Source organism: Wolffia australiana, chromosome 4, assembly GCF_029677425.1.
Source record: "Wolffia australiana isolate 7733 chromosome 4, ASM2967742v1".
Lineage (NCBI taxonomy): Eukaryota > Viridiplantae > Streptophyta > Magnoliopsida > Alismatales > Araceae > Wolffia > Wolffia australiana.
In genome coordinates this window covers 18425376-18439797 of record NC_135838.1, presented here as the reverse complement: position 1 = coordinate 18439797, position 14422 = coordinate 18425376, and the positions used below count along the sequence as shown (strand labels likewise).

Genomic DNA, 14422 nt, shown 5'->3' with positions numbered 1-14422 from the left:
ACAAAGAAGATATATGTAGTCCCACCACCAAGGGCCATGAAGTAATCTTTGATAAAAAACTTGTCTCATCACTACGACACTTATCCCTTCAGGGAACAATAATTTATATATTCCTCATTTAGCGCTTGACCCATCACAATAGTGGTTTGCATGGGACATTACTGAAATATACATACATACTTTTCATAGGCTTTAGAGTTTGATCTAATTCAGCATGCTTTTAAATTTTAGTTTTCAAAATAAGTCATCTCAGATAATAATTCAAATATATAAAATAAAAACAACAAGTGATGGGAAACGCCCTTCGGGGATTGCCGCCACATCATCTAAGCGATCATCATTGTCAACAACAACCGCTGGCTAGCGCGCCACACGACCGGCACGCCAAAGCATCCATGAAAATGCACGGGTTTTAGTACCTCAGGAAGAGCACGTCGCGTGTTCGCGTTTAATTATCTGTTTTTGTTCGTCCAATTTCATGTTTTGTGTTCGTCACGACGAGTTCACCGTACTCATCGTGATGCATCTGTATTGTAGTGTTTTATCCATTGTTTTATTTTGAATTTTGCAAGATTTCTCTTTTGTTTTTTTCATTTTAAATGTTGTGAAAGGGGTCCATTATTGGGCCCCTTATGTGTACCTTGTTATGGGCCCATCATGACCCTATATAAGGCCATGATGGGGGCACGTTCTGTTAAGATCTGGAGTTTTCATTTTGGCAGTTACCAATGTCCAGGTATCACCAAGAATAAGAAGAGGAGGAGGAGGAGGGAGGAGGAAGAAGAGAGGAGGAAAGAAGAGGAAAGGGAGAAAGGTATGTGCCTTCTTCCCATTGCTGCCAGAGCTTCCTGGCCACGTGCTTCGCAACGCCGTGACAAAATCGCGTCGTGCCATTAATCACGACCCGTGGTGTTGGACTCTCGGTCTGCGTGACACCAATCGGTCATCTAGGGATCCGCCGAATCAGAGATGATGCCCGCCAGTTCACCATCCACGTGACGCATGGGCCTCGCCACCCCTCATTGCACCATCATCGCATCCGTTGACACTGATCAGCCGCTACCGGAGTCCACTGCGCTACCCAACAACGTTGACCCCTCATTGGTGCTGCTAATCCCCGATGGTCGTGTGCACTTGCACCATGCGTCACCCCACGTCCAAGGCATCGAGCCACTCCAGTCAACGGACCCACCCTGCACCCGACTGCATGCACAGAAGGATGCTGTCGTGCTGTATACACGGTCCATTGCAATTCCCTTGGGCCTGATCGATCGCGTTCAATCCCTGTGCTCGAACGACCTCCCCACGACTATAGTGGTCAACAATGGTCCTTCCCAACGGCGTTGCTTGAATGAAGCTTGAGCAACCGTTGACTCCCCTTTGGACTGCACCTATCAGCACCTACGAATCAACGCTACGCGATGACATGTCGCACAAGTTGTACGTGTCGCGCTTAGCTTGATGCGCCGCATCCGTTTGTGTGCCGATCTGTGGGCTTACATACCAAGACATTGTATTGTTCGTGTGGAAGCTCCTCGCCGTTGTCGTGACTACCCAGTAGTGCTATCACTCGTTGGGTCGGATGGTAAGCGCTTTTCAGAATAGGCAGTGCTACGTCACGCCCAGTACGCTGACGCGCACCATCCAAGTGTCATCGGCCTGTGTCGCAGTTGTGGCGCCACCGCGCCTCTCGCGCCCAGAATCGCTGGTGACACTGCAGATGCAGTCCGTGCCCTTATAGACAATTCATGCTGCCGTGTTCCGCACGCGCCAAACCCCACGTTACGGTTGCGCCCACCAAGCTCAGCCATTCTTAGCAAACGGTCTCGGCACCATCTCTCTCTCTCCTCCTCGCCTTCGCTCTGACTACCGCTCTAGCGTCGCGTCGTTGCCGCCTGTTGAGCCCAGTCGTGCCTGTCAACGGCGCACCTCCGCCTACTTGCCCACACCAGTCCACGCACCGACAAAGACCCCAACAACAAAACTGAGGAGGTACGTCATTCCCCCTTGCTCGTAAGTTAAATTACGTCTTACAGTATATTTTTGGCTGCACTCCACCACGCTCGGGTTAGTTTAGGTGAGAGAAATTATCTAGAAAACTATGTCATGAATGATTTCTTAGGTACGGGCCGAGTCCATCCGTTACGTGCAAGCCCTTACGAAATTATTCTGTTCGGCACTGTAGTCACCTTCGTCGCTCTGACGAGGGCCAGAAGGTCACTGTTTTCGTCATCGGTCGCCCACCACGAAGCTTGGAATTTCCACAAGTGGGACTTGCACGTACACTCCACTTAGGCCATTTATACTCACGTATTTACATCTCCATTAGGAAATTACCTGTCGGACGATATCTTTGACGACATCCGGCATCACACCGGTATCCAAACATCATCTCGATACCCGTCTTGACGATGACACTGTCGACGTACGTCATCAAAAAGCCCACACATAATAAAATAAAACCAATTTTAAGAAAAAATCATTACTAATAAAAACTGTTGAAAAAAATGACCCAGATCCCTAATCAGCATCATGCATTGATCGTGGTCTGATCTTAACCAAAATTCCTGACGATACACTGCATTCTGATCATGATGTTATTTTGACTATAATTTTTTAGTGATCATATTACAAATATGATTAGATCATATACAGTATGATTGTAAATCTTGCAATAATTTGAATCTGATTAGGATTCAATCATAATAAGGTCTTGCATTCTAATCAGGGGTTCTGATCATAATTCAATTGTGTTCATAATCATATTATGAGCAGAATATTTGATCAAGATTGGGCATAGGTGGTCTAAGTTCCGAAGACTGAGTCTTCCTAGCCCCTGTGAACATGTTTTCCTAATGACAGTCTGATCCTATTCAAAACGTCTAACCAGAGGTTGGGTTTTGATCAGGTAATATTGGTAAAATCAGAACCCTAGTCTGATCAAATTTTTTCTGATCAGTGTAAACTTCAGATCTGGATCTCTAATTAAGATCGGATGCTCATCGCAATCAGATCCTCATCACAATCTGATTATGATCTTTGATTAGGATCAGATGCTAAACACAATCTGATCATGATCACAACTCCTAGTCAAAGGTTGGATTCCAAGCAAAATTTGATTAGGTTCTTACTTAAAATTCTGCTTAGATTGGTTTCTGATCGAAACAGATATCCATCTTATTGAAATCTGACTTAATTTAATATAAAGCAAATTGGGTATTTCTGTCATTTCTTCATCATTCCTCTCCAAGAAAAACGAAGAGGAAATTGAGGAAACGCACAGTCGAGGGAAGAAATGGAAGGAGGTTGTGCGAGGAGGAGCTACAGCAACGCGGGAAGGCTTTTCATGGCGGATTAACAAGCTTGAAGCTTTCCTTTACCCTCCGCTTCTCCGTCAAATGGGTATTTCAGCCGCCCGAATACTCCGCCGATACGCGTGCAGTAGCTCTTCGACGAGGGTACGGTCTGCGTTCTCTCGGTATATAAAGGGCTTCTCCACCAGTCCGGAGGTTGGCAATGATTCCGGCGACGAGTGTTTTGGCCGGCATATTGCGTATCCTGATAATAAGAAACTGGTGCAGCTACCCAGTGATGATCACGCCGCCAGGCACATCCCAATCAAAGCCTACTTCTTCTGTACTAGGTGTTCTCTCGCTCTCTCGTCTTTGGTTTTCTTGTGAATTTGTTCTTGACATGTTGTCGGTGTTCATATGTTAATGGTTTTTGGCAGTATTGATCTTAAGACTATGCAGGCTGAGCATGCTTACAATGTAGTTCCTCCCACCTCTCGGTCGATAAACTATGTGGCGTTGAGATTCTGTGATTATCCCTCGGAAATTGTGGTAAGTAATTTTATCTTTTGATGTTTACTCCTCTCTGATTACACATTCATTCGCTTCATGTTGGTTATTCCCGGAGTCCAGAACTGATACAAAATTAAAGATGAATCTTTTTCTCTATCCCTTCTTGCCGTCAAGGGAATCATTTCAAAGCCCGAAACAAGTGTTTATTTAAGGTTGGTGTATTCATCGAGGAAAACATATTTTGAATGAGGCTGAGGCAAACGTAAAAAATGGAGAACAGAAACAAGAGATAGAGAACATAAAATAGAGAAATCTTCACTTGTTTTTTCTTTGGTTTTTGTCATTCTTTGATTAAAACTTTCTTCTTGATGCCCTTCCATGATGAACTCATGAACAAGATTACGCACTTCTCATCAATTTTTCTTTGCGAAACCTTTATTTGGTTAGTTCGAGTTCTGATTTCAAACCATTTCTCCCAGGATATGGGCGTTATTGAGAATTTCCACCGTTATGTGGTTGTATTTCAATATGGATCTGCGGTCCTGTTTAATGTTACTGATGACGAAGCCGAAGGCTACTTGGAAATCATCCGAAAGTACGCCACTGGATTACTCCCAGATATGAGAAAAGACGGTAACCTTGTTTAAAAAATACGCGTACTTTTACAATCAGAAGTTTATAATTTTTATTGTCCCACCTGGAGCATAAGGAAATAGAAAGATTGGAAATGTGTCTACGAGAGATAAATGTGTCATGATCGAATTATGGTCCTAATACGGAGAGAGATAAATATTGTGATGGACTATTTTTTCTGAAAATATATCTGATGTCGCTTTTATGTTTATTGATATTTATTTTCCTCGTCTTATTACAGAATTGTTGTGAGGTTTTTTGTCTGTTAATCCCTGTATTCTTTTTGTTGGTATTAGACTATGCGGTTGTTGAGAAACCTCTCCTGATGACGTGGATGCAAGGAGGTCCCGACCACATCGTCCTTAAGAACTTAGATGCGGATGGGATTCGCATAATAGGAAGCGTGCTTGGCCAAAGCATTGCTCTTGATCATTATATAAGACAGGTGAGTTATATTGAATTGCCGAGGTATTAGGTGAGCTTTTTTTCTGTAAAGCTGATTAATTGTTCGTGCAGGTCGATGGCATGATCGAAGAATTTACTGACATAAACCGTATCATGGAGAAGACCGGTACCTTCACCATGGAAAGAAAGAAGCTCTTTCAACTCGTTGGCAAGGCAAATTCCAATCTTGCGGATGTGATCCTAAAGCTTGGGCTCTTCGACAGGTGAGTGATGGATTATTGCATCAGTTTGATTAAAAAAACTGTGTAGCATATGACGAATCTTCATTCTCCACATCATCCTTATCCATCTGTTGATAACCTGTCGTCGTCATCATCATATTACTAGATTGGTTGATGACAGTGACAAATGACAAATTCATCAATGGTTGGAGGATGATGACAATGGCAAAAATTAAGGATGACGACGACAATAAATTTAATGCGGAAATCACCTGCTCATTGGTTCTCAAAACTTTCCTTAATGATCATCATTTTTTGCGTTTTGGGGTGATTGCCTTTAATATTTTTAAAAAAATCTTTTTTGGCGTTTTCAGATCTGAAATCGCATGGAGGAATGCGCATTATGATCAGATCTTGGAGTACCTCCGCGAGGAGTTTGAGCTAACCCAGCGTTTTGGAAGCTTGAACTTTAAGTTAAAATTTGTGGAGGTAACCTTATTCTTAGTAAGCCTTCTCGTATGTCATGATCGACGATCATCTTTTCATCGATACTCTCTCTTCCTCAGCACAACATGCACTTTCTTCAAGAAGTCCTTCAGAAGAGAAAGTCTGATTTCCTGGAGTGGTGCATCATTGTACTGTTAGCTGTGGACAACATGATCTCCATATACGAGATCGTTCAAGAATCCGGTGTTCCATCGCCATGAGAGAGGAACACAACTCGTATAAACACTCATTCCTGGATACTGACAAGCCCGGGTAGGACGGTATTACCCTCTCTTAAGTTTTCCTCCTGGGTCCCTTGATTCTTTATATTTATTATATCTGTGCACAAACTTTTTTCCATCTAAGATCAGTGATTTTCCTGCACTCTACCATCGCATTGTGCTCCTCTTCATCTGGAATCTGCTGTTTTTCTTTTAATTCAATACCTTTATCATTTTCTCTCTTGATATATGATGGTTAAATCGGGGTTCGATATCCTGCACAGTTTACACAGAGGGCCATCTTTGGTGAGACGATACAGCTTCAGACGGGTAAAGAAGGCCCAAGTTGGGAGAAGTTTTATACAAGTTAGTATTTTGTATCCAAGTTGCGACATTTGATAAAAAAAGCACCCTCCTAATTTTGCAGGGTTGTTGGCCTCCCTTTTCCTTCTTGATTAACGTCGTCTTCAGAGCTATATTCACGTTGTAACGTAATAAAAATCAATAAGAAAGAATATGATTCCAAGTAAGAGAACTGAAGCTGATAATAGAATGGCTTCAAATTTGTATTTTTTTCGTATCTAATCAATAATCAAATTTACGAGTGCTATTGCACATGTTTTTCATGCAATTAAAAATGTAGCATCCGAGGAATATCTTAGATTTTTCTTTGATGAACATTAAATTTTGGCCAACGGTTGCAACTCATCCGGAACCTCCAATAAAAAATCTTTAATTTTCAAGATCCCACGATTAATTATCTATCCTCTATTACTAGGGGTGGTAAATTACTTTTATCTCGCGATGACTAAAATAGCCATGAAAAAAAGGAAACGGCCGACAAGAAATACACAGAATATCCAGCGCACCGAGAAACGCGGTCCACATACATCCCCACCAGTCAATCGAGAAGGGCATCTCGCGTAAATATAAGAGTTTCGAAGGGCATTCTCGGAAATAATTCAGCAACAAGATCCCAAACACAGTCACCCTAGATCGAGGCCAGAACGGCGGCGGCGACGGCGGCGGCGGCCCTCACCAACGCGGCGGCGCCGGACAAATAGGCGGCGGCGGACTTCATCTTCTCCGGCGGCGGCGGCGGGGGGATCTTCTCCACCTTGATAGCGAGCTTCATGCCTCCGTAGCAGTATCCTCGGCTGCAAATGAAGTAATATTTCCCCGTCTTGTTAAGCTCGAAGGCAAAGCTCCGGCCTTTAGAATAGTTGGTGATCGGGCTGTCCGATAAGCACTGGTTGAACGCCGTCTCGTTCACTTGAAGCACGTCTACTTGCCCCGGTTGGTAGAGAAAGACTGCCATTATCGGCCGAGGAAAGCGCAGATCATCAGATTTTGGAAGAGCCCGGAAATGGAGAGTGGAGGGGGAGAGAGATAGAGAGATGGGTTTTGGGGGAAATGGAGAGTGGAGGGGGAGAGAGATAGAGAGATGGGTTTGGGGAGAAATGGAGAGTGGAGAGGGAAAGATGGGGTTTACCGAGCCAGTCGCCGACGTGGAAGCGCTTGTCCATGGCCCATTCGGTGTAGTTCACGTTGGGGTTCCAGCCCTTGGAGCCGCCGACGGTGAACTTGTCGGCGTTGACGGTGGTGGGGATCTGCAGGAGGGCGAGGCACAGCAGCAGGGCCGGCAGCGCCAGCCTGGGGGAGACGCTAAGGCTCATTGTGTAACCTCTCTCCCTCTCTCTCTCTCTCTCTCTCTCTCTCTCTCTCTCTCTCTCTCTCTGCAGCTCTATATCTACCCCTGCCGACGCTTAGACCAGAATTTATATAGATTTTCTCTCTCTCACTCTCACTCTCTCTCTCTTTATCTCTCTTTTTCTCTCTCTTTCTCTCACTCTCAATCTCTCTCTCTCTTTATCTCTTTTATCTCTCTTTTTCTCTCCTTTTATCTCCTTTTCTCTCTCTTTCTCTCACTCTCACACTCTCTCTCTTTATATCTCTTTTCCTCTCTCTTTCTCTCTTTCTCTCACTCTCTCTCTTTATCTCACTCTCACTCTCTCTCTCTATATATATATCTCACTCTCTCTCTATATATATATATCTCACTCTCTCTCTATATATATATATCTCACTCTTTCCCTCACTCTCACTCTCTCTCTATATATATATCTTACTCTTTCTCTCACTCTCACTTTCTCTCTCTCTTTATCTCACTCTTTCTCTCACTCACTCTCTCTCTTTATCTCACTCTTTCTCTCACTCTCACACTCTCTCTCTCTTTATCTCACTCTTTCTCTCACTCTCACTCTCTCTCTCTCTTTATCTCACTCTTTCTCTCACTCTCTCTTTCTCTCACTCTCACTCACTCTCTCTCTTTATCTCACTCTTTCTCTCACTCTCACTCACTCTCTCTCTTTATCTCACTCTTTCTCTCACTCTCACTCTCTCTCTCTTTGTCTCACTCTTTCTCTCACTCTCACTCACTCTCTCTCTTTATCTCACTCTTTCTCTCACTCTCTCTTTTTCTCACTCTCACTCACTCTCTCTCTCTATCTCACTCTTTCTCTCGCTCTCACTCACTCTCTCTCTTTATCTCACTCTTTCTCTCACTCTCACTCACTCTCTCTCTCTCTCTCTTTATCTCACTCTTTCTCTCACTCTCTCTTTATGTCTTTCTCTCTCTCTTTCTCTCAATCTCTCTTTATCTCACTCTTTCTCTCTCTCTCTCTTTATCTCTTTCTCTCAATCTCTCTTTATCTCCCTTTTTCTCTCTCTTATCTCTCTTATCTTTATCTTTCTCTCTTTCTCTCTCTGTATTTCTTTCTTTCTATCTCTCTCATTCTCTCTCTCTGTTTTTCTTTCTATTTCTTTCTCAAACCCTCTTTTTGTCTTTCTTTCTTTCTATCTCGCTCTCATACTCACTCACTGTTTTTCTATCTCTTTCTCTCATACTCTCTCTCTGTCTTTATTTCTCTCTCTTTCTTTCTATCTCTCTCCTCTCTCACTCTCTCTATCTCTCGTTCTCTATATCTCTTTCTCTTTGCGTTGTGAATGGTTTCTCTCTGTCTTTCTTTCTCTCTTTTCTCACTCTCTCTGTCTTTCGTTATCTCTATCTCTCACTCTTTGCGTACCGAATGGCTTCTCTCTGTCTTTGTTTCTATCTCTCTCTTCTCTCGCTCTCTCTCTGTCTTTCGTTATCTCTCTCTCTCTCTGTCTTTCGTTATCTCTTTCTCTCTCTGTCTTCCTCTCTCTCTCTCTCTGTGTTTGCGTTGTGAATAGCCTCATGGGTTGGCCGGTAGAGATACAAAGAACGCAACTTAGCCGGTTGTAGCTGGCAGCCAGCTCAACAGGGTTCAATGCTGGAACGGAGGTGGGGGTTGAGGATCGATGTCCTACAATGCCTTATTATAAAAAAAAGACGTCTTAATGAGAGTTTTTTTATTAGGCTGGACAAAAGTTTGTGTGGGTCAACTCCTGATGTGGTCCACATTTTTCTAGTAATTGTACACTGATTGAGTCAAATGATTTAGACTGTCCTGAACTCTGGACTAAAGTTCATATCAACATTGATCACGTCGCCCAAACGGCCTTTTTAAAATAAAATAAAGTGGTAACTTTTGGGTACTGTTTTCCCTACAGGGTTGGATTTATTTAATGATGTTGAGTGGTACTGGAACTTTACAAATGCTGAACATGATGACAACCATTATACAACCGTGGTTTGATACTCCAAGTAGAAATCATCTTCAAAACTTGACAAGAGACAAAAACTGTGGATGAATAGTTGAAAATACCAGAGCTTGAGCCAACATTCGGAACCTACTATACCATCTATAAATTTAATTATAGCATTCAGTAAATAACTGGGTACTGAATACTGTCTTTGACATGATTTAAAAATAACAGCATCCGCTGTCCTTTGCACATGGAATGATAGGCTCATAAAAGATGTATCTGGCTTGAATGACATTCTAAAGATCAAACTGTATTTTTTGAAAGGAAATATTACCCTGAAATTTTAAAACCATGGTATTTATGTTTGATCCATGAAACATTGTTTTCTTGAATAAACAAGTTTTTGCTTTATTGCGTAAAGTCAAAAATGGATCAGTTATTTGGCAACTGCATTTTGAACTATGTAAAGTCATCTTCCTTAAACGAAATATGACTGAGCCATGTTATAATTTATATGGCAAAGATCAAAATTATTTTGGGCTGAAATGCATTAATAAATAGTTGAGTTTTGAGGAGATGGCCAATCACTAAAACCTTTTGACTTTGAAATGAAACATTTACCACAGAATGTATTATTTATTATATCTATACATTATTATATCGAGTTTGAATCCAAAATTCCCAAAAATTCATGCATAACAAAATCAAACTTGATGAATATTTGAGGGTGATGTTATAAACAAATGGTATAAAATTTAAAGGGAAACTCTTACTGCAGCTAATGTTTTTTTGAGTGACGTACGTTTTAATGAAAATAATAAATGTCAGTTATCCACAAAGGAAATAATTATTCTTACATTTAAACAAATAAAGTAAGATGGTATGATTGAGTGTGCAGACACAGTAAGCCTTAACTCTTGAAATTTTGAAATTTTCAAAAAGATATGTTTAATTTTAAAATAGCTTCAGACATTTTAAAAATATTTTACAAGAAAATAAAAGTATTTTTAATAATTTTTTTGATAATATCATTATATTATGTATTTTTCATACCATTTTCATAAAGCTACTTGGCGCATCATGTGAAAAACACCCCATTCAATACAAGTATGTGCCATTCTACCTGCATGAAATAGATTAAAACATAAGTTCATAAATCATTTCTCTTCCAGCCCCATTATCAAAAATGGTGGATTATTTATTATATTCCCAATAGGAATAAGTAGGAACCTGTGACATATTAGCATTATATTACATGATTAGGGAAGTTTACACCCATGTTTTTTAAGTTGAGAATATGGGTTCTTGAATATTTTAAGGAATTTTTCTGTCATTATTTTTTAAAGTAAACAAATGTTAAGTCAAAATTATACTTATTTTGGATTCTTTGTACATTTTGGCAGTACTTCTATAAACTGCAATATATTCTCTCAAGATTATTTTTTTTGGAAGTTTATGATATTAATTCACATGTTGACCTCTGATTTATCCACATGGAAACCAATCATTGATTTTCACAATTATTAGATGCAACAACCATTATGAAGAAGTTGTCAATTGGGAATAAAAAAATGTGATGTGACGATGCACCAATCATGAGCTAGCCTTTGTTATTTTAATGTGTCAATACATGAGAAGTAAGGATATAATAAATAAGACAAAACATCATGATAAATCTTAGGCCAAAATAATCATACAATTAAAATAACAGTAATCATGATTGTGAAGTCTGAAATTTCATCGACGCATGGGTTTTATTCATAAAAATAACTGACATGGCACATTTCAATGTCACACATAAATGAGATTTCAAATGTTTAAAAACCAGATGTAGCAGTAAGTCTAAAATATGCTTTGGGTACTCGGGAACAGGGTTTTTCACCGTTTTTATCGATGGAAATATATGTAATTGGCACGCCAATCATATATTTTATTTCTTGTTTCATATTCATTAATCCAATGTATTCATTATAGAGCACATATGATACTAATAATTAAGTCCAAAAATACATGATCCGACATAGTGAATTATGATGAGATCATAATACAGATATCACCAGTCTTCAAGCATGTGTTTTGAATATTCCAATTTGAAGGATAATCAAGGAGGATATTAGAAAATCTGGATAGAACAACACTATCTAGTCTTACTCATACAATGATTATGGTGGGTGGCATTGCCATTTGTGTGGAGACTCTAAAGAAAGATCGTGGGTGGGTGCCTTTTAACAGAAATAATTCAGTTATTGGTCCATATGAGTCCCTAAATGGCATTATATCAAATTGAAAATTAGAATGATTCACGTCATGGTTGTATAAGTGGTCCTTAGACCTAAATCAAGAAAGATGTGTTGTCGATGGACATTGGTAAATTGTGTATGACCTAAGAGTTCATTATCATGAAATTATAAAAAGTCTTAGTTAGGTTGAAATGAAAGTTTACGAATACGATTGAGGGGTCAATATGGGATCATCCAACCTTGACATAATTGGACGCAACTGAAAGGAAGGCAACACGATGAATTCCTTAGCCAAGACACTTGGAATATGAAACATAAGATCGACGATGTTTTTTTAATGCATCAATACTTGCTCCGAGGTCTGATTAGGGTTTGATAGTTGGCCATACCCTAAGTCATCCTAGGAGCACCAATCAGATCAATTATTAAATATACATTGTAACCAATGAAAGATATGTTCCATGTGAGTCAATATACACTCTTTTATATCTTCTTCAACGCGTTGTGTAGCTTGGCACCCCACAAGTTGGAAACTCAACCTATCAATTGGGTTAAATCTATCCATATTTCTATATGGTGATATATTTAATTAATTTGGAAGGCCAATAAATGTTATCAGGCAACTAGACTTGTTAGCTAGACTGATACATTGGCTTAGAGGGACACACACAAATGGTCTTGTGGACGTCAAAATATAGATTTCACGTTTAGGGTTTTTTAAGGAAAAATTGTCACTTAGTATAAATATGGGAAGCCCATGAGAGAAATTTGCCCAGGATAGAATTATTCAGGGCCCTTCGCCTTCTTCTTCATTCTCTATTTGGATCATCTCCATTCTCAATGTGATCAAGATGGCATAACAATGAAGGTGGAGTGGAAATGAGGCTCCTCAAGATAGAGGAGATCTAAAATGTCAAAAATTTCTTGGAGATGTATAGAGGTTTTACACTTGAGTAGCTTAATACATCTTACTTGACGACGTGAAATCACAGATTCAATCCATCTAGAGATCACTTCATCAATAGTTTTGAATGGCATTTTGGATCAAGACCACAGAAACCAACATTTATAAACAAATCCATACTCTAGAAAGATGATGCAATGAAATCCTAAGGCCCTGTAGCCTAAATATAAGTCTTAACTTGGCTGAAAATTAGGTTTTGATACGTGTAATTTCATGCAACTTATTATCATTAAAATGATCACATATGTGTGGAATTAAAGCTTAAGTGAATTATTACGCTTACAATTAATTTATGAATTTTTCTTGATTTTATGGTATTTAATAATTTTAGGAAATTAGTTTCATGAATAAAATAATTTTATATATTAATATTTCGTTGAATTTATTAAAATTTATAGTGATTTTATGGTTTTACTAGATTTATGGTATTTTCATTGAATTTTCTGACATTGAATTCATAAAGAACATAATTTTATGAGTTAGTAATATAATTATGAATTTAATTGAATATTTTAATGAATTTTTTGAGTTTTCCTCGTCTCTTAGTTTTAGTACCACAATAGTAGCATGCAGCATGGACCGAATTACTGAGAAAATTGGCTTGCTTAGATTTCTCCAAATTCAAACAATGATAGATAATGATCCACAAAGAATTTTGGGCTAAAGTTTCGAGGGTAGTTCTATCTTCACCTCCTCTAGTTATCTGCCATCTTGAATCAATAAATCAAACTCCCCATCATTGTAAAAAGGGCACCCTTCGATTTTTTTCCTAATTAATATTAGTGGAGTGATTTGCTCGTTCAAAATCTGATTCGGGTTTGTTCTTATAACCCAAGAGTGAGGGGTTTAATAGTACAGTCAAGATTAACACAAAGGAAGAAAAAGCACCACATGAGTTTAGTCTGATCTTTGTCTTTTTTGGAATCATTCTTCATCCTTTTTTCCTAAGTTATCATCACCCACACACCTCCATCTAAATCCACCATTCACTGGTGTGTACCCGCCTCATCTCCATAACTGCCAGCGGTGATAAAATCTACATCACTTGTCCCCCATTAACCATCCTTCAAGCAATTAACTGAAACCTTCTCTATCACAATCAGTGGTGGCATTTCATTCATCCACTACACTCCACTCCACTTAAGCCACTGCTATCAACAAACGCCCACTGCTCCCAAATCCTGGACTAAGGTATTTTAATTAGAATTAAATAGTATTTTCAGTTGTAAAATTTTGAAAATATTTCACAAAATTTGAATAAATTAGGTTAAATAGGAATAATATTTACTGACCTTCCTAGAATTATTTTTGAATTTATTTAAACTATTTTTATTTTATTAAATTATATTTAATTACTATAAATAAAAAATAAACTTAAAATTCATTTATTCAATGCTTGCTCCCCATGGGTTCTACTACTCGTCCAACACTTGAAAGAAAAAAATAAAAATATTGTTTCATAAGTCAGATTCATGAAACTAATTTTATAACCCTAATTTATGGCTCTATTTCTCGGTCATCCTTGTAGCATCACATGGTTTAGTGATTATGCATGTAGGGTAACTGATGAATGGAAGATTCCATGAAAGACTTAATAAACTCTTTTGTATATTTTTGAGCATGCAGTGTAGCTTGGCATCTCACATGTAGACGAGTCGACCAATCGATTTATTTAAATGAATCTATAATTAATTAATCAATATATTATATACATTTAATTAAAATCCAACTAAATAATAAGTCATTTTGCATTTGGAGTTTTAAACTAAACTGATAAATAGGATTTGATGGGCACAATGATAATAAGATTTAGTTTAAA

At 39.0% G+C, this 14422-nt stretch overlaps 2 protein-coding genes across 2 annotated transcripts; one reads left to right on the top strand and one right to left on the bottom strand.

Moving 5' to 3' along the window:
• The first annotated feature begins 1002 nt into the window (after window positions 1-1002).
• On the top strand, window positions 1003-5940 carry LOC144702549 (protein RETARDED ROOT GROWTH, mitochondrial-like). The gene is made up of 9 exons (XM_078574598.1): window positions 1003-1327; window positions 2186-2280; window positions 3252-3643; window positions 3731-3842; window positions 4283-4436; window positions 4733-4881; window positions 4953-5104; window positions 5437-5551; window positions 5629-5940. The coding sequence occupies exons 1-9, from the start codon at window positions 1003-1005 to the stop codon at window positions 5767-5769; spliced, it is 1635 nt and encodes a 544-aa protein (XP_078430724.1). The 3' UTR covers window positions 5770-5940.
• A 649-nt stretch (window positions 5941-6589) lies between these two features.
• Window positions 6590-7526, bottom strand: LOC144702207 (early nodulin-like protein 17). The gene is made up of 2 exons (XM_078574161.1): window positions 7262-7526; window positions 6590-7080 (listed from the first exon to the last, which is right to left on the bottom strand). Exons 1-2 carry the CDS (start codon window positions 7443-7445, stop codon window positions 6761-6763), a joined length of 504 nt encoding a protein of 167 aa, XP_078430287.1. The 5' UTR covers window positions 7446-7526; the 3' UTR covers window positions 6590-6760.
• Window positions 7527-14422: the final 6896 nt, after the last annotated feature.

Bases quoted from the DNA above. Each gene is read 5' to 3' on its own strand.
- LOC144702549 (XM_078574598.1), top strand. From the start codon at position 1,003: ATGGGCCTCGCCACCCCTCATTGCACCATCATCGCATCCGTTGACACT. The intron at 1,328-2,185 runs GTCCTTCCCAAC...TCGGCACTGTAG, and splicing joins GACTATAGTGGTCAACAATG to TCACCTTCGTCGCTCTGACG. The intron at 2,281-3,251 runs GTACACTCCACT...TTCCTCTCCAAG, and splicing joins TCCACAAGTGGGACTTGCAC to AAAAACGAAGAGGAAATTGA.
- LOC144702207 (XM_078574161.1), bottom strand. From the start codon at position 7,445: ATGAGCCTTAGCGTCTCCCCCAGGCTGGCGCTGCCGGCCCTGCTGCTG. The intron at 7,081-7,261 runs GTAAACCCCATC...CGATAATGGCAG, and splicing joins CCACGTCGGCGACTGGCTCG to TCTTTCTCTACCAACCGGGG.